Source organism: Zophobas morio, unplaced genomic scaffold, assembly GCF_036711695.1.
Source record: "Zophobas morio isolate AGI-343-1 ecotype UQ-CSIRO unplaced genomic scaffold, CSIRO_AGI_Zmor_V1 ptg000002l, whole genome shotgun sequence".
NCBI classification, from domain to species: Eukaryota; Metazoa; Arthropoda; class Insecta; order Coleoptera; family Tenebrionidae; genus Zophobas; species Zophobas morio.
In genome coordinates, this window is record NW_026972107.1 from 8,552,930 (window position 1) to 8,580,347 (window position 27,418).

At 30.1% G+C, this 27,418-nt stretch overlaps 1 protein-coding gene across 1 annotated transcript in view; it reads right to left on the bottom strand.

Annotated features, from left to right (window-relative positions):
* The window catches only part of LOC135127048 (spondin-1-like), a 51,379-nt gene that overhangs the window by 16,650 nt on the left and 7,311 nt on the right, over positions 1-27,418 (bottom strand). The window contains 5 exon segments of the mRNA XM_064053350.1: positions 682-936; positions 1,027-1,233; positions 7,709-7,900; positions 8,832-9,019; positions 26,883-27,062. Of these exon segments, the coding sequence (XP_063909420.1) occupies positions 682-936; positions 1,027-1,233; positions 7,709-7,900; positions 8,832-9,019; positions 26,883-27,062 (1,022 nt within the window).

Consider the following 27,418-nt stretch of genomic DNA (forward strand, 5'->3'; position numbering starts at 1 on the left):
GTTTTTAAGATTCCTCGATTTTTCAAGTTTTCGATTTCCCAATTTTTCAACATTCATATCAGTTTCTAGATTCAATTCTTCCATATTTTAATTTTTTAATTCTGTTTTGCTCCCCGCAGGGCTGCGGGAGGATTATTTACACCACTGATTTTGCGAGGGAAGTTCTTCGAAACAACCTTCAACCGATTTTTTTGTCACTATCGCACCTTCAAGTCCACTGAAAGATAGTTTAAGTCGGAACCGAGTTTCCCCCGAATATCCTCGTCAAACTACAGCAAAGTTGTTTATTCATCAAGTTTAACTAAGTTTGCAAATCATTTAGGACGACAAGTCATTTGTCTGTGAATGCAGTCAGCGCATTCGTATCTATAATTAGATTCTGTTATTTGCTAACTTGAGAATTCTGTTTGAGAGCTATTAACGGAAAAAGTTGATTAGAAAGCAGTAAGGTAAATGTTCTTAAGGTGAACACGTTCAGTTTTTGACAAATTAATGACTAATTTGCCAAAATGTTAAAAGAAATTATGTTAATATAAGTTTTTCAATAAAATGTAGGTATTGTGCTGCGGTAAATCGTAAAAAAACTCAAATTTTATTCAAAAACTAGAAAAAAAAAACACTAACAATAATAATAAGAGAAAATGACTGTAGTGCTAAAAAGAAAGACTCCGTTATACTCACGATGTAGGTGATTCCATCGTCAGTCCCGGCATCCCACGGGTACAAATTAAGCACCTTCGATTCCACCCAGGAGCAGTTCCTGAGGCACAGTTCTAGACTCGAAACCCCCACAATCCAGTCAGGCGAGGGATCGATCATCGAGACAATGGACATCAGATGGTGGCGATTGTCCACCCGGAACACAGCGAAGGTTTTTCCGGTGATATTGGGATAGCTGATGCCTCTCGCTTTAATGATGGTCCTTATGTGATCGCTCTACTTGAAAAAAATGAGGAAATTAAACTAAGCTAATTAATCAGGACGGCATTCTTTCAAGTGGGACTGTTTCCAACTTTAATTACTTGCCTTTGCTTTCAGTTCGCTTTCGAGCATTCTCGTGTTTCCGTTCTCCGCCAGTTGACGGAGTCCTTCACTGGCGATGTCGCCGTATTTCCAAAAAGTGTAATTTACAGTGTGCGAAGCCCCGATGATGTCGCTAAAGCGGGTTAGTCATCCGTTGGCGGGGAAGTCCTTCGGGTGGGTGTTGCGGGACCAGAGGCCCTCGAAGGTGACCTGCAAGGAGTGGAGATGATGGGAAACGAGAAGACGGTTTTTCGATAAGTCTGGCAGGTGTCAAAAAAATAAGCCGATGAAAATTATCGATTGGCTCGGGTTGTGGTCGCTTGTTGAGGGGCAATTCGCTCGGAAAATACACTTTTAAGTACTTAATGAAAGTGGGGGAGGTTATTTTATGAAGTAGGGAGTGTTTATTCTTAAAATATTAAAGAGTAAACGGGCAAATAATCCGTTTTAAGTAACTATTACTTCCTGAGAGTAAGCTAAGTTTTCGTCTGTCTGTCTGCGTCAAATTTTGTATTACCACTATGACCTCATGTCCAAAATTTACAATAGTAAATTAGTTCTTATTTTTATAAAATAAAATACTCCTGTACTTGTGGTGCATGAATCCGTGTTGAATTTTCGTTTATCTATACTAGTGGTTTATCAGGTTTATCAATGCACTCACAGTTTTTAGAATTACTTATTCAGGCAATTTATTTTATTTATTAAGTTAAGAATGACTCACTCCATTGTCCTGAAAATTTGGAAATATAATACTCTACTAAAATGTTGATGACATCATTACAACTTTGTAATGGAAAAACTCACTCGAAACAAACGCATAGCACGCTTCTTTACATTTATATTAACATTACGTACATATCTTTATTTTAACTATAAGGATTGATTGATCATAAAAAAAATCGCATAATCAAAGCTTATAATTTTTAGAAAAATCCGAATCGATCAATTTTTTGATACCATAGTTTTTCGTTTTTCATTTTCTTTTATTTTTAATTTTTCCATTTTGCAATTTTTCTATACTGCAATTTTTCATTTTTTCATTTTTCAGTTTCTCAGATTTTACCTTTTCGATTTTTCAGTGTTTTGATTTTTTAATTTTTTAATTTTTCGATATTTCGATTTTGGTTTTTCGACTTCGATTTTTCAATTTTTCGATTTCTCAAGTTACCGATGTTTCCGTTTTGGAATTTTCGTTACTACGATTCTTCAGCTTTTCGAATTTTCAATTTTAGATTTTTGATGTTTCGATTTCTCAATTTTCCAACTTTACGAATCTTCAGTTTTTCGATTTTGTAGGATTTTGGTGTTTTGAGGATTTGAGAATTTTGATGTTTTGAAGATTTGGGGATTTTTGATATTTTGAGGATTTAAGGATTTTGGTGTTTTAAGGATCTGAAGATGTTGGTGTTTTGAGGATTTGAGGGTTTTGGTGTTTTGAGGATCTGGGGATTTTGGTGTTTTGAACATTTGACAATTTTTCATGTTTTAATTTTTTAGTTTCTCGGATTATAACTTTTCGATTTTTAAGGTTTTTGAGTTTTTAATTTTTCGATTTTTGTTTTTCGACTTTTCGATTTCTTGTCAATTTTTCAGTTTTTCCATTTATGAAATTACCGATGTTTCAGTTCTGGGTTTCTCGATTCTTCAATTTTTTTTCATTTTTGGGATTTTCGGTAATACGATTCTTCGGTTTTTCAATTTTTCCATTTTAGACTTTAATGTTTCGATTTCTCAATTTTCAGGCTTCAAATTCTTCAATTTTTCGATTTTTCAGGATTTTGGTGTTTTGAGCATTTGAGAATTTTGATGTTTTGAAAATTTGGGAATTTTGTGTGTTGATGATTTGAGGATTTTGGTCTTTTGAAGATTTAGGGATTTTGATATTTTGAGGAATTAAGAATTTTGGTGTTTTAAGGATTATTATTTAAGCATATTGATGTTTTGAGGATTTGAGGACTTTGGTGTTTTGTGGATCTGAGGATTTTGGTGTTTTGAGCATTTGACAATTTTTCATTTTTTGATTTTTCAGTTTCTCAGATTTTAACTTTTTAATTTTTCAATTCTTCTTTTTCTCAACTATTCAAGTTGTTAATTTTTATTTTTCACTTTCCCAATTTTTTAGTTTTCATTTTCTAGATTTTATATAGCAATTTTTTTGTTTTTCCATTTCCTTTATTTTTTCAATGTTTCTTTCGATTTTATAATTTTCCATCTATTCAATTTTTAGTTTTCGGTAATTCTGTTTTCCAATTTTAAAATTTTTCAGATTTGCAATTTTTAGATTTCTCGATTTTCCGATTTCCTTAATTTTTAATGTTTCGATTTTACAATATTTCGTTTTTTTGTGCTTTGCACTTTTTCAATTTTTAAGTTTCTCAATTTTTGAACCTTCGATTTTTCAATTTATCTTTCTTCAATTTTGCAAATTCTTGATTTCCAATTTTTAGATTTTTCAAAGTTTTTATTTTATACTTTTTCATTTTTGATTTTTTAAATTTTCCATTTTTTTATTGGAAAAGTTGAAAAATCGAAAAACGGAAATATCGAAAAATTAAAAATAAAAAAACTAAAAAATTAAACATTGAAAAACTAAAAGTCGAGAAACTTAAATATTAAAAAAATTAATCAATCGATAATTTAGAAAAGACTAAAAACGAATGAAATGGAAAAATTAGAAAACCCAAAAATTGTATAATCTAAAAATTCTAGAAACGTCAAAACTGTAAAGTTCGAGGACTATAACACTGAAAGATCAAAAAAATGAAAAATTAAATATCGAGAAATCGAGAAATTGAAAAATCCAAAAATTGAAAAATTTCACATTGAAAAAAAAAAAGATAAAATCAGAACATTGCAGAACCGAAAAATTGGAAAAATAAAGAAAATAAAACATGGAAACGAAATATTGCAAGTCGAAAGACTGAAGAAATGAAAACTTGAAAAATCGAAAAATTGCAAAACCTAAAAACTGAAACATCCATAACTTGGAAAATCGAAAAACTCAAAAATTTAAAAATGAAAAAATTAAAAAGTGTTGTATGTCATAAAACTGAAGACAACAAAAAAAAACTGAAAAATTGCAAATCGAAAAAATGAAGAAATGAAAAATTGAAAAAATTGAAATAAAAAAAAAAATCATAAAATCGGAACATTGAAAAATCGAAAAACTACAATAATAAGGAAATGAAAGACCGATATGAAAATTTACGGATCGAAAAATTTAAAATTAAAAATTGAAAACTCGAAAAAACCAAGTGTCAAGAAATCGAAAAAAAAAACGTAAAATCCAAAATTTGAAAAATCGAAAAATATAAAATTTAGAATATCGAAAAATTGAAGAATCGAAAAATTGAAAAGTCGATAAATTGAAAAATTGCAAAACTGAAATGACGGAAAATGCCGAAATCGAAATTTGAAAAATCGAAAAATTGAAACGCCCAGAAGTTGAAAAACTCAAATATTGATACATCGAAATAGTTCAAAATCGGAAAATGGAAAAATTGCACAATTTAAAAATTAAAAATATCGAAAAACCGAGTGTCAAGAAATCGAATAAAAGAATCATAAAATCGAAAAATTGAAAAATCGAAAAATGTAAAGTTGAAAAATTCTAGAAACGTCAAAATTGTAAAGTCGAAAAACTATAACACTGAAAGATCGAAAAAGTGAAAAATTAAATATCGAGAAATCGAAAAATTGAAAAATCCGAAAATTGAAAAATTTCACATTGAAAAAAGAAAAATGATAAAATCAAAACATTGCAAAACCGAAAAATTGGAAAAATAAAGAAAATAAAACACGGAAACGAAATACTGCACGTCGAAAAACTGAAGAAATGAAAACTTGAAAAATCGAAAAACTCAAAAATTTAAAAATCAAAAAAAGAAAAAAGAGTTGTATGTCATACAATTGAAGAAAACAAAAAAATCTGAAAAATTGCAACTCGAAAAAATGAAGAAACCAAAAATTGAAAAAATTGAAATAAAAAAAGAACAAAATCATAAAATCGAAACACTGAAAAATCGAAAAACTACAATAATAAAGAAATGAAAAACTGATATGAAAAATTAGAAGTCGAAAATTTGAAGGAATGAAAAACTTAAGGATCGAAAAATTGAAAACTCGAAAAAACCGAGTGTCAAGAAATCGAATAAGAGAATCGTAAAATCAAAAATTTGAAAAATCAAAAAATATAAAATTTAGAATATCGAAAAATTGAAGAATTGAAAAATTGAAAAGTCGATAAATTGAAGAATTCCAAAACTGAATTGACGAAAAATGCGGAAATCGAAATTTGAAATTTCGAAAAATTGAAATGCCCAGAAGTTCAAAAATCCAAATATTGACACATCAAAATAGTTCAAAATCGGAAAATCGAAAAGTTAAAAATAGAAAAATTGAAATATTTAAAAATTAAAAAAATCGAAAAACCGAGTGTCAAGAAATCGAATAAAAGAATCAGAAAATCAAAAAATTGAAAAATGTAAAATTTAAAACATCGGAAGATTGAAGAATCTGAATATTGAAAAATTGATAAATTGAAAAATTCCAAAACTGAAATAACGAAAAATGGGGAAATCAAAATTTTAAAAACCGAAAAATCGAATAATCGAGAAATCGAGAAATTGAAATGTCCTGAAGTTGAAAAATCCAAAAATTAGTAATAAGTCAAAATCGGAAAATGGAAAAATTAAAAACATTAAAATAGAAAAATTTTAAAATTAAAGAAACATCTACAAATTGAATCATTTAAACATTGAGAAATTGCACACTGATCTAGATCGAAAAATCTAGAAACGGAAAAATTGCAAAATCAAAATTGAAAATTTTGAAAGGTGGAAAATCGGAAAACCGAGAAATTTAAAAATAAAAACTCGAAGAGTTGCATGTCGTAAAATTGAAAAAACGAACAATGTAAAATTTAAATTATCGAAAGTTTGAAGAATAGGAAAATTAAAGTTGATAAATTGAAAAAGCCCAAAACGGAAATGACGAAAAATGAAAGAATCATAAAATCGAAAAATCGAATCATCGAAAAATTGAAAAACTAAAACATCGAGAAACGAAACATCAAAAAATCGATAAATCGAGGAATCGAAATGTCGAGAAGTCCGAAAATTCCGAAAATCGAAATAGTTCAAAATCGGAAATCGAAAAATTAAAAATAAGAATTTAAAAAAAAAACATAAATTGTAATTTAAAAATTGGGAAATTGAACAATCGAGACCTTGAAAAATCGAGGAATGGAAAAACTGCAAAATCTAAAAATTGAAACATCCAAAAGTTGGAAAATCGGGAAATTTAAAAATTTTAAAATAAAAAATCGTAAAATTTAGAAATTAAAAATTGACGACTTGAGAAAACAAAAATGAAAAACTGACAAATCGCAAATCGAAAAATTGAATAATTGAAAAATTGAATCGAAAAATCTGCGGCAGTGTTATTTACGCGATTGTTTTTTATTTTATAGAGGTTATCAGAAAACAAAAACTTAAACAATTTTCTTTATTTTTCAAAGAAGCCAGATTTGTTGAGCTGCACTTCAGGGGCGAGGGAAGTCCTGCCGAAATAGCCTTCGAGCAATTTTTTTATACATATATATTCTTCTGATTTATGTCGTGAATTGTTAAAAAGCTCGCTCTCAAGGCTTGAAAGTGAATCTTCCTCAAAACATTTCATGTTCATTGTTCATCTCTCCATAAAAAATTTCCTCTTCATCGGTAATGTGGTTGAAGTTCATATTTAAGGATGGGTTATTGGGTGTAAAGTTCAGCCATTGGGTCACCGTGTGAATCGAACTCTAAACACTAAAATACAGATATTTTATAGGTTTATAATGCAATTTGTTTGTAGATAAAATGTAATTAAATTTTTAAAATAACGTTTGAATAAATTCATTTGATTTAAAATCTAGCTGTACAATTTCAGCAAATGTAGTATAATCCAATTGACAAGTTAATACCGCGGTTTTCCAAAAGCACTGAAATTAATTATTTTTATCTTTAACCCCACTTTTAGCAGAATTAAAAAACACATTTTTTGATAAAATAGTTACTTTAAAAGAATTACAACAATAAATTATATATATTATAACAAATTCCACTGATTATTATTCACATATTGAGACCCACAAGCGTTTCAATACGTGTGTTTAAATTCCAAGTATTGGGTATTGTTACATTACTGTGAAAAGCCTGCTTTTGTTCCTACGTCACAACTTCTTTTGTCGTCATGTTACATTTAGATATCCGAGTAAAGCTCTGTTTTAATAAAGTTGGAAGCTATTGTTTTCTATTCTAGTTATGAGGAAAATACAGTGTAAGGAAAACGCATCTGCCAAATTTTACCTTTTCGAAGTATTGTAATACTTACAAATAAAATGTTTAACACAGTCGACGTCTTTTTTGTACATATAAAATATGACTCCCAAGTTTACAAGACTCAGTTACTCGCACAACTCCCTAGAAATTTTTATCAAATTAAACTTCTCCACCACGATGCAATTAGATTATTTAAAGAAGAATGCACTTTTCCAGCGCCGACTATTTTTAAAAAATATGCTCTCTGCACTTGAATTTTGACTTTTTTTAATAAGCTTTCCAACTTCTCGCGCCGCTAGAATGCCCGCCGGAGCGAAAACTCTAAACTAAGCTACTCCCAACTAAAAATCTCCCCAACTTACTTCGTATTTCGCTTCGTCGCATGCACAACAATGCTTGAGAATATTGGGCTGGATGTCGTCGGTATCCTGAGAGTCCTCGCAAAGGACCTTGGTCAGCGGCCCGTCCTCCCCGTACCAGAGCCCATCGGTCACCACCACGGCTCCCTTGAAGGACACGCATCCGTTCCCGCTGGCGGGAGCCAGCCACAAGACCTGGTGGCAAAAACCATTTTATGCACGAGTGAGAAGTCACGCTGCGAGCGGACCGAGCGTCTGATAGTGTCTCGGATAGATAATGTTTTCGGAATTTAATTGGGATTTCGGATCTTCACGCAAGACCAGCCCATAATGACACATTTTAACTCATCTGTGTAATAAAAATGTGTAAAAAAAAGTTATTTGGAAGTTTTTTGGGTAACCCTCAGGGAGGGACTTTTTGCAAGATTCTTCAAAGGATGAAGCAAATTCTATTACGCAACTAGTAGTAAACTGGGTTTATAAAATATTTAAAACAAATATGTCAAAAAAGAAATCTCAAAAACTTGTTATTATTATCTATAAGTAGAAGTCAACGCAACCCATAGATCTGTGTCCTATGTGTATATGCAATATAACAATGTGCTATTAATTTATATTCAGGTTTTTTTGTTCCACACTTCACTTCCAGTTAATTGATCACAATGATGTTTTCCATGTTTTTGTCCGAGTCAGAAAATGGTTCATTATTTTATACAATGTCCAGAAGGCGATAAAATAAACACCAATAAAAATCAAATTATTGACGTAACACAAAAAATATTCTTAATGGTTTATATAAAATAAGATCGCACCAGCCAATTCATTAAAATTTATCTTTGAACATAATTTGATTAGACTTGATCTCACCTGACTCAAAACTCAAAAATTGTAAATTCTAGTCGCAGTTTCCAGAAATTTGTGTGTGTCTCTCTCTGTGTGTGTGTTGTGAAATTAATGACTTTCTTACTGTAATTAGAATTTCTCCCTTTTTACAGATGAGGCGTAATTTTCGTATTGTCTACAAGTGCTCGTTTTCACTCAGGTTCAAACGCACCCCTTCGGGCGCGGTTCCGATTAACGCGGACCCGAAGGATCGTAAACATTATTATTATCCTGTAATATTCACCTGGATCTCGGATTTGGGCTGGGAGTCGGCTGAAGTGACTGCATTGGGGCATTCCTGGCTGAACTTGGTTGAAGAGTCGCCGTACAGCTGGATGGAGGGCGGTGGTGAGGACTTCTTCTGGCTCTCGAACGTGAGGATGAATTCGACGAACTTTTCCTCGACGGGTTGCTGAATGTTTCGCAAGAATACTGAAAAACTCTTTATGCTTACATAATTAATAATTATTGAAGATTAAAGGGACGCCGCCTTTTGACTTGCTAATTAAGGGAAGTCGGGCTTTTTTCGAGGCGGTGAATGAAAGTCGCAAGAAACGGAAGTATCTCCAATTTGCTTGATAGATGATGGCGAAACAATGAATTTTCAGGGGGATTTCGTTAAGGACGGGATTTAATAACGTGTATTTGGCCTCTGTAATTTTAATTTAACGGAATGTAATAAGCCTTTTAATAACAACTTGTGCAGTAATTATTACAGGTCTTAATTACATTGATGGAGTTAAGTAAGTTACGCCAGTCATTATTATTATTATTATATATTCTATATAAGTCATGGTATGAATTTTCTTGTGTGCTTTGTTGAAAAACTGCACAAGCAGACGAAGCGGAAAGATTTAGAAGCTACTTTTAAGATTTCAACATTAACGAATAGGTTTCTCATTTTTTCAATCCTCCCATTCTTCAAATGCGACTTTCCCGCTTCCTTAGGTAATTAAGAAAAACCACCCATTCTTCCCCGATCAGTGAACGAGGTTCCCGAAAATCTCGAGTTTCCCATGATAGATGATGACAAGACAATGGATTATAATAGCTCGTTCCACGTACGCGAGGGCCATTTCACTTTCGGGAGTCTTAACGACTCGCTTAAGTAAATCTCTGTATGGATGTGGTGGCATGGTAACGGGGGCAGACGGTCAAGAATGATTACCCGCTGCTCGTGACACTTGACATAAACGCGAACCAGCCCGCGGTGACGTATCCAACAGATAAATTTAGGGATGATGCAAAACCAAGACAAATTTGACGCCGCCGCCGGTGCGGTTTACGATCAACTGCTAAAAAGTGCAAACCGCCAGAAGCTCACAAATTATGTACATAATTATTAATACTTGCTAAGCACGCCGCCCCCGAACAACACGAAAATGAAATAATAAATTGCGGCCAGGAGGGTGCAGGTGGAGTGGGGCAATTTTAGAATTTAGGTTTCGAGAGATGGAGATTTTTATATAATTACGTCAGTTTATTCGTGTCAAGGGGGTTGAAAGGAGGCTACAAAGCGGAACAAAGACTGTCAGTTACTGTCAAAGTTTTGCGGTTGAGAGTGACGATAATGTGCAAGCTGCATCCAAACGATGGTACACTTATACAGGGTGATTTACGAGTGACAATGAATGAAATTGCCTTGTAGGTGTTTACAGTCTCTAAAAGAAACAATACTCATATATCAGTGTTATCGACTCGGCCCGCTTAAAACATAAATGTTTCTAGATTATTCCTGGGTTCATTTGTAGGACAACAGACTTTAGTATTAATTATCTCCAAGACTCAGCGGCTTACACCACAAAATTCATGATTCATGTTTTAATTAGATAAAGGCGATGTCAACAGAGAGAATATACAGGAATTACACTTTCAGGTTCGTGCGAAAATTGTCCTTAATTATTATTAACCGTCGCGACCGCTACTTTAAATTTGGAAGTCAATATTACACCGTTAAATACCCTTTATGCTGATTTTTTTATAGAAAATTTGCAACAATGTTTCAAACACGTGGTCATTTTTTTTTTGGACTCAGAGAGGGTGATAATGAGTAATAATAAGCCCGATATAATTGGAAACGCAAGCCAGAACAAACAAAAATTTATTTAGTTAATATAACAACTTTTTAAAATGCTATCTATCTGAAAATGTGCTTTATTTCTCTCTTCCAAAAGCTCAACTTTCCATTGTAAAAATTTCGAACTTTTTTTAGACTATATACCGTCGAAATTACCTAAAGATATTTTTTTTTTGTAGATTTGAACCTCCAAAAGTTACTATCGGCTTAACTCCTACGACTTTTCCAGAATCGTCCAACAAAATATACATAGCGAGTTTGAAAATTTTCTCAAAAATTTTGTTTCCAACCCACCATTTCTAAAATCTTGCTCCAGTCAATAAACACCTAGGTTTTTCGAATCAGTACGTCGCTACTTACTATATCACAGATTTTTGTAGATTTTTAGACAACTTTTCCAAAAGCTCAGTTTTTTAATACGACAGTTATGAAAATTTCGACATTTTTATGACCATCTTCGAAAATTACGTTGGTTGGAGTTGTCGATAATTGTGTTAGTCATTTTTCCTCCTCGCTACTAGAGGACTAATGGCTAAAAGTACCTGTAAGATTTTCCCGCGTGGAAGAAAATCATTGGTTGATACCGCTTACACCACTTGATTAATGTTTAGATGTCACCGCAAAAAGCTGTGCTTCTAATAGTAAAAGGCCAAATAGAAGTAAGGTTAGGTTAATCAGCGCATATTTCACGTAATTTCTTGCATCGGGTGTAATTCTGAGACAGATATGTCAATCATGACATGTGATAAATTTAAGTTATGTTTTAGATACATTTTGAAAACTAAGAAAACATCATAATACCAATTTCAACTAAAAATCCAGGATTGCCAACAGATTCAGTAATTTTTTGACCAATCGGTAACAGGAGGTTCCCGAAATTCTTTCAAATTGCTTAAAAAACAGGACAAGAGGTCCTCGAGTTTTTTCAAACTACTTCAAATTAAAAAAAAAGAGGGTCCTTGAGAGGTTTCTGAGATTATTTCAAATTACTTCAAAGACAAGACAAGGAATCCCTGAGATTTTTTCAAACTACTTCAAATTCAAAACAAAAGAGGCCCTTGAGATTCTTCTAAACCACTTCAAAAACAGAACACAAGGGGCCCCAGAGATTCGTCCCCACTTCAAAAACAGAACAAAAGGTTCCTGATATACTTTCAAATTACTTTAAAAACAAGACAAGGGATCCCTGAGATTATTTCAAACTACATATTTCAAATTCAAAACAAAAGGGGTCCTTGAGATCCTTCTAAACCACTTCAAAAACAAAACCCAAGGGACCACAGGGATTCTATCAAGCCACTTCAAAAACAACAAGAGGTTCCCGACATTCTTTCAAATTGCTTCAAAAACAAGACAAGCGACCACTTCAAAAACATAACGCAAGAAGTGTCCAAGATTCTTTCAAACTACTTCAAATTCAAAACAAAAGGGGTCCTTGAGATACTTCTAAACCACTTCAAAAACAAAACAAAAAGGGTCCCCGAGATTCTATAAAACCACTTCAAAACCAACACAAAAATGGTCCTCGAGATTCTTTAAAACCACTTCAAGATGAAAACAAAAAGGGTCCCAGGGATTCCTTAAAACCACTTTAAAACTAAAACGAAAAGGGTCCTCGAGATTCTTTCAAACTGCTTCAAAAATAAAACAAAAGGGATCCCCGAGGTTGTTTCAAACCACTTTAAAAACCAGACACAAGAGACACCGGAGATTTTTTAAAACTACTTTAAAACTAAAACAAAAGTGGTCCCCGAAATCCTTTCAAACTACTTCAAAACCGAAACAAAAGTGATCCCCGAGATTTTTTTCCAACCACTTCAAAAACCATACACAAGAAGTCTCGGAGATTCTTTTAAACTATACTTCAAAAATAAAACAAAAGGGGTCCCCGAGTTTCTTTCAAACCACTTCAAAACCAAAAAAAATGGTCCCCGAGATTCTTTCAAACCACTTCAAAATAAAACAAAAGGGGTCCCCGAGATTCTTTCAGACCACTTTAAGAACCAGACACAAGAGACGCCCGAGATTCTTTCAAACTACTTTAAAACTAAAACAAAAGTGCTCCCCGAGATCCTTTCAAACTACTTCAAAACCAGACACACAGGAGTCCCCGAGATTCTTTCAAATTACTTTGAAAATAAAACTTTAGCCAGTTTTTTGGGTTTCAGAGAAAGTCTTGCAGGCGCCTAGTGTTTTTTTTTTAATAAAATTAAAAAAAATCTTCGGAACCTCTTGCGTTTTGTTTTTAAGATACTTTTAAAAAATCTCGAAGATCCGTACAGTTCTTTATTTGGAAAGAATTTTATAGAATCTTAGGGGCTCCTAGCGTTTTTTTTTTTTTTTTAATATGTGATGTTTCGTTTTGAAGGAGAAATCAAAATATTGTCGAAACCGGAAAATTGGAAAATCAAGAATTTTAAAACTCTAAATAATCCAAAAATCCAAAAATTAAACTATCGTAAAAACTCGCAAAATTTTGAAAAATCGAGTAAGTAAAAAATAAAAAAAAAACAGAAAGTCGAACAATCTAAAAATTTAAAAATCAAAATCTTCAAAAATCCCAAAATTGAAAAATTCTAAAACCTAAACAGAGAAATCGAAAAATCGGAAAATTAAAAAATCGATTAATCGAGAAATTGAGAAATCGGGAAATTCAAAAATTTGGAAACGCCTAAAATTGAAAAATCTAAAAATTTAAATACATAGATTCCAAAACTAAAACGTCAAGAAACTTAAAACATGTCTAAAATAGTAAATTTTTGTAGGAATCAACTTAAATCCTACATAAATCCCAAAACTTAAACGTTAATTGGAAAATCGAAAAATCAAAAAGATGAATTATCGAAAAACTAAAAAAATCGAGAAATCGAAATCATGTTTTCATGTTTTTTGTTTTTTACTTATTCGATTTTTCACAACATTGCCACTTTTTAAATCTTACATTTTTAGATTTTTCAGTTTTTTGATTTTTCGATTTTTCAATTTTTCGGAATTAATTTTTCAGTTTTTCGATATTTCTAGATCATCACATTTTGTACCAATATACGACGACGGGTTTGTGGAGGACGACGGGGCTTGAAGATTTTAAAATACAGTAATGTTGCGCCCGCCTATATTTAATAATGATAAAATAAAAATTGTAATAATATCGACTTACCCAAAAAAATATTAAGAACGTTTTGCAGCATTGTAGCTTAGTTTGCTGCGTGCTTAATTTTCGCATTCTTCCAATGTATAAACATAAACATTTGAAATTAAGCATGTACTGATAATATATTTTTACTTCAGAGGCGAGGAAGATTTGTCTAACTAACTTTAAACCAGTTTTTTGCGTTTAAGAGAAAGTCTTGCAGGCAGTGTTTTTTTTTTTAATATAAAAAAATCTTCGGAGCCTCTCGTATTTTGTTTTTAAGATATATACTTTTAAAAAATCTCGAAGATCCGTACAGTTCTTTATTTGGAAAGAATTTTATAGTGTTGTTTCGTTTTGAAGAAGAAATCAAAATATTGTCAAAACCGGAAAATTGGAAAATCAAGAATTTTAAAACTCTAAAAAATCCAAAAAAATGTAAGATGTAAAAACTCGCAAAATTTTGAAAAATGGAGTAAGTAAAAAATCAAAAAAACAGAAAGTCGAACAATCTAAAAATTTAAAAATCGAAACCTTCAAAAATCCCAAAATTGAAAAATTCTAAAACTTAAACAGAGAAATCGAAAAATCGGAAAATTAAAAAATTGATTAATCGAGAAATTAAAAAATGGAGAAATTCAAAAATTTAGAAACGCCAAAAATTTAAAAATTTAAAAATTTAAATACATGAATTCTAAAACTAAAACGTCAAAAAATTGGAAACTCGAATAATCGAAAAACTGAGAAATCGAGTAATCGAAATCGAAAAATTGAAAACATGCTAAATCAAAACATCAAAACATCGATAAGTCGAGAAGTCGAAATATCCAGAAATTGAGATATAGAAATAGCTAAAGATCGAAAAATGGGAAAATTCAAAATTGAAAAATTTAAACTTAAAAAACCCGGTAAATCGAAAAATTGAAAAATTGAAACATCGAAAAAATAATTCTGAAAAATTGAAAATTCGAAAAATGTAAAAATGAGAAGGCAAAAGAATCGAAAGACTGAGAAATCGAAATAACAAAAAAATCGAGACATCAAAACAACGAATCGAAAAATCGGAAATCAAACAACCAGAAAGTCAAATAATCTAAAGATTTAAAAATCGAAATACATATTGAAAAATCTCGAAACCTAAACATTGAAAATTTAAAAAATCGAAAAATTGAGAAATCCAGAAATCGGAAACACGAAAAATCGAAAAGTTGAAAAATCCATTAATCTATACATTGAGAAATCGAAAAATCGAGAAATCTAATTCGAATTTTTTTTTATATTTTGTCTTTTTTCTTAATATACCTACGTAGTCGTCTTTTCAGAACAAGAAACTTAAAACATGTTTAAAATGGTAAATTCTTGTAGACAAATAGCTTGCAATTAAGCCCCATCCCTCGATCTGACAACGAATGAAAAATTCATCACAATTGAGAATTGAGATCGGGGCGAGCATGGGTGGGGCCTAATCTTTGGCTTCATTTTTTTTTTTTAATATACATAGTATTTCAACATCACGATACTCAAAAACATGTTTTAAATTTCTCGTAAAGACATAAGGATTTTGCAGCTAAGCTCGTCTTCTTGGCTCACAACGAATAAACAAAATCATCACAATTGAGATCGGGCGGGTGGGCGGGGCTACATTTGGCCATTTTTTCTTAATGTGTGTAGACTTGTTTCGACAACAACAAACTTAAAATATCTCTAAAATGGTAAAACTGAAACGTTACTTGGAAAATCGAAAAATCGAAAAGATGAATTATCGAAAACTAAAAAATCGAGAAATCGAAATCGAAAAATTGAAAAATCGCGAAATCTAAACATCAAAAGATCGAGAAGTGGAGATGTCAAAAAATCGAAAAACTGAAAGATGGAAGCTGGTAAAATTCGAAAAATGGGAAAATTCAAAATTGAAAATTTTTAACTTAAACCAATAAACTGAAAAAGTGAAAAATCTAAACACAGAAAAAATGAAAAACAAATTCTGAATGTTTAGAGATGTTGTGAATAAAAAACGATTTGTTTTAATTGTTTGAAAACATGAGACATGTTTTTTTGTTTCGATTATTTTTTTTTAATTATCTTTTTTTAGTTTTTGTTAGAAAAAGCAAAAATTTTGGAATTTTAGAGTAGTGGGTACACAAATAATCAAACAAATTTAATTCTTATAAATTTCTTTAATGAATAATATAATGAAAATTTTGTCAAATTAGTATAATAAATAACTGCCGTTATATCCGTGTTATATAACCTCCTACATTTTTCGTAATATTATATTTTTTTTGTGTTTGCTGGGTAATAACTGTGTTAAGAGACCCTAAATGACACTAAAGCAGGTAGAATCCCGTAAACATTTAAAATTTCACATATAACCATTTAATTCAAAGTTGACTTCTAATTTTACTAAAATTAACACAACAGTTAACAGAAGTTTGTTTTAACAGAATGATTTACAGATAAAATCATGCGCGTGTATGGACAACCCCCATCTGCCACGAATATTATCTATTTTTCGTTCCATTAAATGAAAAAAAATCCCGCACAGATAAATTCTCTCCAGCGCTAGCTATTTATGCTAATACATTTTTTATGTAACAAACGGCATGAATATTTAGCCCTCAATACCGCTAGAACCGCCGCAATAAAGAGCAAGTGTATCCAGGCAAATTGTTTCTTAAATGAATGTTTATTGCAATAAATTATAATTTCGGTTTAAAACCAGATGTTTCACGTGTCGGCTGAAATTTACTGAACAAACAGATTGCATGAGGGTATGAGGCAGGTCTGTGGATGTTGGGAAACGTCAGAAAGGGCTGCTCGTTCGCTAGTTTCCCTCGAAAAACAAAGACCAAAAATTTTATTTTGTTTCGTACTGTAAAATAAATGTTCGCCCAAATTAAGCCGACGGAACCGACCGTTAACCTGTTGTTTAAATATTATTATTAACATTATTATTGAATGTTGCGTTTCAAAGCGCCCACTTTGGAAAGTGCGAAATTAAAACGCGATTTTTGCTGCTTTTAATGAAAACAATTTCAAATTTTAAATAAACGCCCGCATTAAAAAGCTCTTTATGTCAAAGAGTAATTTATATGAAAAAAGTATATTTGAATGGTCATGTTATTTCGTTTTTTTGTTTCCTGGGGACAACGTTGTTTAATTAAATATAATTTTTCATTTTGTCAGTCGCTGGCGGACAGAACTGACACCCTTTTATTTTTCATAATTATATATATTTACACTAATATGAAAACTATAATTAACTAATTAGTGTCATTCGCGTAAATGTTAGTTGCATTAAATTGCAATTATATATAATAGAGTAACATGATAGTATTGATTAGCTAACCATAATGGAGCGACAGTTCAGCTTTGTCACCCGTAACTACTAATTTAATCGAAACATACGTGGTCGAATGATAATAATACAACCTGAAAGCATCACGTTATATACGTGTAAGCTACACGATCGAAAATCGACTGCACTCTTGACGCCACAAGCTTTCAAAAAAAATAAAAAACAATTCCAATCCGATGTATGAAATTAATTAGATGGTTAATTTTAGCGATATTACGTTAAAATATAGACCAAATTCTTCAGGCCAGCCAAAAACGGAAGGAGTGGACCCCAAAGTAAATACAGCAAATTGAAATTGATTTTGTCTTTAGATTATTACGAGCGAATATTCAGCTGCGAAAGCATTTCTCCTTCATTTTATTGAAATGAAACGAGCAAAAGCGATAGAATTGTCGTTTTTGTGTGTACGAATTAAAATCCTTTGTCTTGATTCGATGTTTAATAGGTCTTTATATTATATTTCGCGTTTTAATTAAAAGAATATTTTTCGCGATTCGAAATAATTTCGACGAGATTATGCAGAGCCGAAACCTAATTATTTCCCAAATTACTTTAGGGAGCAAATCAAGACGGATTAAGGGGAAACATTCTAAAACCCCCGGTTAATTCTTTCCCTTATTATTTTTGGAGGAAATGTTGCGTATATATTTATGGAGTTTACACTTGCAACGTCGTTATTTATACCCGCAGCATCAGAAAAAGCGTCTGCCGACGACTACTTTAAAAACATTAAATTCACTTGGCGTCAGTAAGTAGCTTTAGGAATGTAAATATACACTTTTAACTGAAAAGGGAAATTAGTTTTTTAACCCGGCGCAACTGGCTAATATTTAAATCGCGTTACTTCGGTTTAATAATTTCGCGGGAGGACATACTATATTTTATTGCGGTTAATCTAGTGCGCGGGCTTTAAGTAGTTTTTAATTACGTTCGTTAATTGAGCTGCGCGATTCGCCTGTAATTAACGGAAACTATTTTCTCATTACATGGTAGATATTTAAAATAATTTCGTGATAACTGTATAATACAACGTAAAAAGTTAAACAAAGAGAGTGTGTTGTATGCGATTTTGGTGGAGCGCCTATTTTTCCATGGATTTTGTTAAGGTCTTACTAATTTTAAAATATGTGCATCAGAAACAGTGTGTGGGCTTTAAACTATTCTCTATACTGCATGCAGCAGATGGTGCCGCTCGCAATATATGCAAAACTGGGAATAATCTGAGCCATTATTCAGTAAAAGACGGTCCTCGGATGTTAATTTTCATAAATACGCTGAATTATTTTATTTGTGGCAATTCGTAGAGCTAAAAAAATACAAATTATTCATGAATTCTGGCAGTTTTAAGTGATATATTTCGCTTCCTTTAATTAATTTTGTTTTGTTTCTCCAGACAATTTCATTGTGTTTGAACATTTCAATTAAACAGAATGCACTTTTTGTGAATTCATTTACATAGGATGAGTTATTATAACTTAAATTGGTTTAAGTTATTTAGACAGACAGTGCAACAAATCCAGGTTCTTCGAAAGCTTATATCTGGATGTCCACAGTAAGCAATCTAGGCGGTTTCATAAACCACACGTACAGGATTATGTTATTTTATAAAATTGAAATGCAGACGGAAACGGGAGACAATTAAACGAAAACAGTTTTTTTAATCCGATTGAAACTGTCTGACAGTAAAAAAAATTGGTCGAAGTTTATTCGACAAAACTTCCCTCGCTCCTGTACAGCCTAACAAATCCTACTTCTTTGAAAAGTTATTCATTTTTTTGCGCTGTTTGTTTCCTGATAACCTCTATAAAGTTAAAGGTGGCGTAAATAAACACCCTCGGATCTATTTTAACTTGAAATTTTCACTTCTTCAATTATTCTTTTTTTGGTTTCTCGAGTTTTCAATTTTCAATTTTTCGATTCCTTCATTTTTCATTTCTTCAATTTTTTGATTTACAGTTTTTCGTTTCGGTTTTTTATTTTCTTGATTTTTACAATTTTTCGGGTTTTATCATTTTTCTTTTTTCAGTGTGCAATTTTTCAATTTATGGATTTTTCCATTTTTCGTTTCTTCAGTTTTTGATTTGCAATATTTCTAATTTTCATCTTAAATATGTAAAATTTTAATTTTTAAATTTCTCGATATTTAGTTTTTTAGTTTTTCGAATTTTAAAAGCTACAGTTTTTCAATATTACAATTTTCACATTTTCGATTCGAGTCGCTTTTTATTCTTTCCAATTTTCCGACTGACTAACTTATTTTATATTTTTAAGTTTCTCGATTTTTAGTTTTTTAATGCTTCAATTTTTCGTTTCTTCAGTTTCCGATTTACAATTTTTCTAATTTTCTTTTCAAATATGTAATAATAATTATGATTTTTAAAATTATTTTTACCATTTTAGAATTTTCAGTTTTTCGAATTTTAATTTTTCGAAATTTAATTTTCCAATGTTTCGGATTTCCAATGTTACAGTTTTTCGATTTTACAATTTTCAGGATTCTAAAATTTCTCGATTTTACAATTTTCAGGTTTCCCCATTTTTTCGATTCGATACGTTTTTTCTTCTTTCCAGTCTTTCAATTTAATAATTTATTTTCAATTTTTAGTTTTTCAATTTTTCAATTTTTCGATTTTGTAATTCCTCGTTTGTTCTGTTTTTCGATTATTCAATTTTTTTCTGATTTTATAATTCTTCCTTTTTCAATTCTTGGTTTTTTTAATTTTTCGGTTCTTCAACATGTAGATGTTTTAATTATTCGTTTTTCAATTATTCGTTTCTTCAGTTTTTGATTTGCAATTTTTCTAATTTTCATTTTAAATATGTATTAATTAGTAATTATAATTTTTAAAATTTCCAGTGTTTTTCAATTTTACCATTTTAGAATTTTCAATGTTTTGAATCTTAATTTTTTAATTTCTGGAGTATTAATTTTTCAATTTCTCGGATTTTCAATGTTACAGTTTTTCAGTTTTACAATATTCACGATTCTATAATTTCTTGATTTTACAATTTTCCGGTTTTCCTAATTTTTCGATTCTATACATTTTTTCTTCTTCCCAATTTTTTGATTTATGAATTTATTTTCGATTTTTAGTTTTTCAATATTTCAGTTTTTCGTTTCTTCAGTTCTTCCGTTTGAAATTTTTCGATTTTGCAATCTTTGTTTTTTCACTTTATGATTTTTCAATTTTTTCCGATTTTTTAGTTTTTCGATTTTTCAGTTTTTTGATTTTTTAATTTTTCAAATCAAAGAAACTGAAAAATCAAAAACGAAGTTACGAAAAAATATAAAATGAAAACTTTAAAAAATCTAAAAAACGGAAATCACGAACCCGAAAAATTAAAAAAACCAAAAAATGAAATTCAAAGGATTAAAAATTGAGAAATTTCAAAATCAAGAAAAAGTTCAAAATCAAAAAAAAACTATCTATGCTAAAATCGAGATTTTGAAAATTAAAGAAATTGGAAAATTGGGAAATCCAAAAATTCCAAAATTCAAAAATCGGGTAAATGAAAAATAAAAATTAAGAACTTGAAAAATTGAGGAAACGAAAAAGAGAAAAATTAAAAATTGAGGAACTGAAAAATCGAAAAATTGCGGAATTCAAAAATTGAAGAAACAAAAAATTCAAAAATTTGGAAGTCAAATTGAAAAATTGAAAAAAATGAAAGTTGAAAAAACGAAAAATCATGAAACCGAAACATTGAAAAATGGAAAAACTGAAAAATAAAGTAAATGAAAAAACGAAACATTGTGATATCAAAAAATGTATAATCGAAGAAAAAGCAAAAACGGAAAATTGGCCGAAGGTAAATAAATCCAGATTCGAAATATTATAAGATTTGATTATACGAATTATATTTAGTGCACTAAAAAAACCACAAATATAAGCTCAAAATATTTGATTTTGAGATAACGTTATCAATTTTTTAGGAGAGGATAACGAATAAATTTTGATAAATGATTTACCATGATTACGATAACCTTAAAACATTTGCAAGATTTCGGAAATTTATTTTATTTACTATAACATGGGAATTGAATTCTATTTTCACAAATTTAAAACGAAGTCACAATTAACTAGATTTAATTATTGGGTATACTTTGATGTTGTCACAATAAATAATAATAATTTTCACATATTTATCAATACATATTTGCTATTTTGATATAACCATAGGTAAAGTAATTTATCTACTTTTTCACCAACGGTTTAACGATTTGCCAAGATTCTAATAAAATAATAATGTTGTTATTAATTAATAGCATTAAGAATAGTCACTGGAATGAAGAGGAGACGCTTATCAAAGACTCTGCACGAAAAAGTTAACTTACCCCGCCCACCCACCCATTATCTTTTTTTCTCCTAAGATAAGAAAAAAATCTTAAAGTAAATAGTATAACAAATAAATTACAATGAGTCCTTTTTTCCTTTTTTAACAGCCCCACTCCTATTCTACAGAAGGACATATAATTAACCACGCCCACCCACCCCGCCTCCATTTCAATAATTTTATCTGGTATGAATGAAAGTGGATCCCATACTGAACAGCAATAAAATTAGACATTAGAATAAGACGAGCGTGGGTGGGTGGGCGGGGTTAGTACTTGCTAAGATAAGACTGATTTTGGCAAATGACGTATCCTCTAAAAAATGGAGGGTGGGTGGGGCTAGGAAACGGGAGACAATTAAACGAAAACTGTTCTTAATATCTGACTGAAGCGTCTGACAATGAAAAAAAATTGGTCGAAGATTATTTCGACAAAACTTTCCTCGCCCCTGAAGTACAGCCGAACAAATCCTGGTTCTTTGAAAAATTATTCATTTTTTTGGGATTTTCGTTTTCTGATAACTTCTAACCAACTTTTTTCACTAGACTATTTCACATAATTCTTCAAATTATCTTTTTTTCTTTTTCGAGGTTTTAACTTTAAATTAATCTCTTTTTCAGTTTGAAATTTTCAGTTTTTAGATTTTGCAATTGTTGGATTTAAAATTTAATGACTTTTTATTTTTTTTCCATTTCTTTAATTTTTTGTTTCTTCAATTTTTAATTGGCAAGTTTTCTAATTTTCTAAATTTCTAAATTTACGATTACAAATTATACAAATTTCTTACATTCTAAAAAACATCGGAATTTGGGAACCGATTACAATAATAATAATAATAATTTATTTTCTACAGGTACATAACCCAATTATAGAAAAGACAAAATAACATAAAAGAACATATAAAACAACAATTGTTTATAATATAAAAGAAAAAACGGCGAAAACGAACGGATATGTAATGAATGGTCTAACGATCGAACAAACTGATTATACTTTTTTTTTTCATTTGAAATATGTAATAATAATTACAATTTGTAAAATGTTTCACTTTTTCAATGTTACCATTTAGAATTTTTCCCTTTTTCATTTATTCGATTTATCAATTTTTCGAATTTTAATTTTTGAATTTCTCGATATTTAATCTTACAATTTTTCGAATTTTCAATTTTACAGTTTTTCACGATTCGATTCGTTTTTTCTTCTCCTAATGTTTCAAGTTACTAATTCATTTTCGATTTTTAAGTTTCTCGATTTTTAGTGTTTCAATGCTTCAATTTTTCAATTTTCTCCTTTTTCGATTTTGCAATACCTCATTTTTCAGTTATTTGATTTTTCAATTTTTCTGATTTTATAATTCTTCTTTTTTGAGTGTGAAATTTTTCAATTTTTGGATTTTTCAATTTTTCGGTTCTTCAACTCGTAGATTTTTTAATTTCTCGTTTTTCAATTTTTCGTGTCTTCAGTTTTTGATTTGCAATTTTTCTAATTTTCATTTTAGATATGTAATAATAATAATTATAATTTTTAAAATGATTCATTTTTCAATTTTACCATTTTAGAATTTTTCCCATTTTTAATTACTGGATTCTAATTTTTTCCATTCATTCGATTTTTCAATTTTTCGAGCTTTCGGGTATTTCCGTTTTTTCGATTCGTTTCGTTTTTTCTTCTTTCCAATGTTTCAATTTACTAATTTAGTTTCGATTTTTAAGTTTCTCGATTTTTAGTTTCAATGCTTCAATTTTTCGATTTTCTCCTTTTTCGATTTTGCAATTCCTCATTTTTCAGTTTTTCGATTTTTCAATTTTTTCTGATTTTATAATTCTTCTTTTTTCAGTGTGAAATTTTTCAATTTTTGGATTTTTCAATTTTTCGGTTCTTCAACTCGTAGATTTTTTAATTTCTCGTTTTTCAATTTTTCGTGTCTTCAGTTTTTGATTTGCAATTTTTCTAATTTTCATTTTAGATATGTAATAAATAATTATAATTTTTAAAATGATTCATTTTTCAATTGTACCATTTTAGAATTTTTCCCATTTTTAATTACTGGATTTTAATATTTTTCCATTTATTCGATTTTTCAATTTTTCGAGCTTTCGGGTTTTCCATTTTTTCGATTCGATTCGTTTTTTCTTCTTTCCAGTGTCTCAAATTACTAATTAAGTTTCGATTTTTAAGTTTCTCGATTTTTAGTTTTTCAGTGGTTCAATTTTTCGATCTTCTACATTTTCGATTTCGCAATTCCTCATTTTTTCAGTTTTTCGATTTTTCAATTTTTTCTGATTTTATAATTTTTTTTTCAGTGTGAAATTTTTCAATTTTTGAATTTTTCAAATTTTCGGTTCAACTTATGGACTTCTTAATTTTTCGATTTTCAATTTTTCGCGTCTTCAGTTTTTGATATGCAATTTTTCTAATTTTCATTTTAAATAGGTAATAATACCTATAATTTTTTAAATGATTCACTTTTTCAATTTTACCATTTTAGAATTTTTCCCTTTTTTTAATTACCGGATTATAAAATTTTGACATTTATTCAATTTTTCAATGTTTCGAATTTTAATTTTTGAATTTCACGATATTTTTTTATTCAATTTTTCACGGTTCTATAATTTCTCGATTTTCCAGTTTTCTGGTTTTCCCATTTTTTGGGATTCGATGGTTTTTTTCTTCATTCCAATTCTTTGATTTATTAATTTATTTTCAATTTTTAAGTTTCTCGATTTTTAGTTTTTCAATATTTCAATTTTTCGCTTCAGTTCTTCGATTTCCATATTTTCGATTTTCTACTTTTTCGATGTTGCAATGCCTCGTTTTTTCAGTTTTTCAAGTTTTACCAATCTTTAGTTTTTCGATTTTTAATTTTTCGATTTTTGAATTTTTCGATTTTTGAATTTTTCGAGTTTTTAACTTTTCGCATCAAAAAAATTGGAAAATCAGAAGTGAAATTACGAAAAATAAAAAATGAAAATTTTGAAATATCTAAAAACTGGAGCTCAAGAACCCGAAAAATTAAAGGAACGAAAAACTGAAAAATCAAAGGATTAAAAATTGAGAAACATCAAAATCGAAAGAACAAAATATGTATTGTAAAATCCAGATATTGAAAATTAAAGAAATCGGAAAATTGAATAATTGGAAAATTGCAAATTTGAAAATTTTAAAAATTGAAAAATCAAAGACGAGATTGAATTTGAAGAACTGATGAACAAAAAATTATAAAGTTAAAGGAAACTTTGAAAAAAATAACTGAAATCATAAAACGAAAAATTGTAATATAGTAGGTATATAAAATCGAGAAAATAAAAATTAAAAAGTCTTGTAAATAAAAAATAAAAAAAGAACTTGGAAAGTTGAGGAAACAACAAACAGAAAAATTAAAAATTGAGGAAGTGAAAACTCAAAAATTAAAAAACAATAATATCCAAAAATTTGCAAAATTGAAAAATTGAAAATGAAAAATTAAAAAATCTAGAAATTGAAGAACCGAAAACTTGAAAAATTCAAAAATTGAAAATTTCACAATGAAAAAGAACAATTATAAAACCAAAGCGTCAAAAAACCGAAAAATTGTAAAAACTAAGAAAATAAACAACTGAAACGAACAACTGCAAATCGAAAAAATGAAGAAATGAAATTTTTCGGTTTTTGGATGTTCGAATTTTAATTTTTGAATTTCTCAATATTTAATTTTTCAATTTTTCCAATTTTCAATGTTACAACTTTCTGATTCTATAATTTCTGGATTTTAGAGTTTTCGGATTTTCCCATTTTTGCGATTCTATTCGTTTTTTCATCTTTCCGATTTTTCGATTTTTAAATTTTCCGATTTTCAATGTTTCATTTTTTCATTTCTTCAGTTCTTCGATTTGCAATTTTTCGATTTTCTACTGTTTCGATTTTCCAATTCCTAGTTTTTTCTGTTCTTCGGTTTTTCAATTTTATTTTTTAACTTTTCGAATCAAAAAAGGAAAAAAAAATGAAATTACGAAAAAGTATAAAACGAAAACTTTGATAAATATAAAAAGTGGAAATTTAGAACCCGAAAATTTAAAACAAAAAAAATTGAAAATTCAAAGGATTAAAAATTGAGAAAGTTCAAAATCGAAAAAACGAATTATGTATTGTAAAATCAAGAATGGGATTGAAAATTTGAAGAACTGAATAAACGAAAAATTGTGATATCAAAAAAACTTTAATTTTTAAATAAAGAATATGCCCAAAATATTTTGCATATTTTAGAGAGGATTTATTCGTCAAGATTTTGAGATTATGTCATTAATTATTTAGACGATGAGAATAAAGAATAAATTTTGATAAGTGATTTACCATGATTACGATAACTTAAAACGTTTGCAAGATTTCAAAGTTTCAAAGTTAAAATAAATTGCAAAATTTTGTTATCCAATTTTTTAGCTCGCGCTCGGAGAGCAAAAATACAAATTATATTCATGAATTCTGGCAGTTTTAAGTAATATACGTATTTCTCTTCCTTTAATTAATTTTGGTTTGTCTCTCCAGACAATTTCATTGTACTTCAACATTTCGATTAAACCGAATGCACTTTTTTGAATTTGCATAGAATTGTTTATCATACTGTTAAAAATTAGCAGAGAGTGCAACAAAACCAGGTTCTTCGAAAAATTACCCAGGCTAAGCAATCAAGGCGGATTCATAAACCACACGTACAGGAATATATTATTTTAAACAGACAGACGGAAACGGAAGACAATACTTCCCGAACGTCATAATTTAGCAATAAATTACATCAATTAAACAAAAACAGCTCTTATTATCTGATTGAAATTGTCTGATAAAAAAATAATTAGCGGAAACAACAAATTTACAAAGAAAATTTCGAGTAATTTTTGCTTTATTAATATAAACAGTCTGAACTCACGGTCCGTTCATTCTTCACGGTTCACAGCAATAAGTAATTTTTTTATTGTAGAATGTGTTTTAAGCACCGTAGTGCCCCTCAAACAACAGCCTCCACTCCGCCTCGTGTCAATAATCCCCGGAAACTCATTTTCCACTCCTTTTGTACCTCAAAATCCCTCGCAACACCTACAAAAACCCTATCCTTTGCAGGCTAGTCGCAACGAGGCGAAAATAAGAAAAAATTGTCGCAAATTATACGCGACTAATTGGACAATTCAGTTAAGAGGCGCTGTAAAGCGCCCGAGAAGAACCCATTCGAGGAAGGCGAATCGAAATAGCGATTTGTGGAGCCCTTTTAATTAGACCGACCATCGATTTAGCCATCAAAAGAAGTCGCGCGGCTGAAATTAGAGTTGTCCTTCGAGGGCACACATACAAAAGTTGCACAATCGGAATGTTAATGCCTCCCATCAATCCCACTCTCTGAATCTGAAAGCCATCTGAAAGATGTCTTACCGGTGTATTGTTCTCCCGGAACGTAAGTGGCGGGGTTTCCGGAGATTTCAATTTGGAAGTGACCAGGATTCGGTTTCGGGGAGACTCCTTCCAAGGTCCTGCTACATTTGAGAGCAGTGCCGTTTGCCCCAGCGGTGAATACTAACCAGGAGATCCAGAATATTTGCAGCATTTCTCGATCTGGAACAGGAGGTGGCATTTACGCGTGAAATAATACACGAGAGTAACCAAAGAAATTATTCACTGTTTTGTAAATGTGCGGCGATGCGGCGATGAATGCTCAAATAAAAATTCTTGACACTATTGGAACAAACAAAGCCGGGTATTAATAAATCCCGCAAGCGTGAAAAGTTTGATTGTAATTAACATTATTTATGCAATTACGATTCAGTGCACGCTGTTATAGGTACTAATAAAATATTCATTGCGTACACTATGAGTATTTACATGTTGTGAACAGTTATTTTCTGTTGTTACAATTAAAACTTTCATTTAATTTTCGTGTCTCCACAATCACGAATTCATTTAACTAAAAA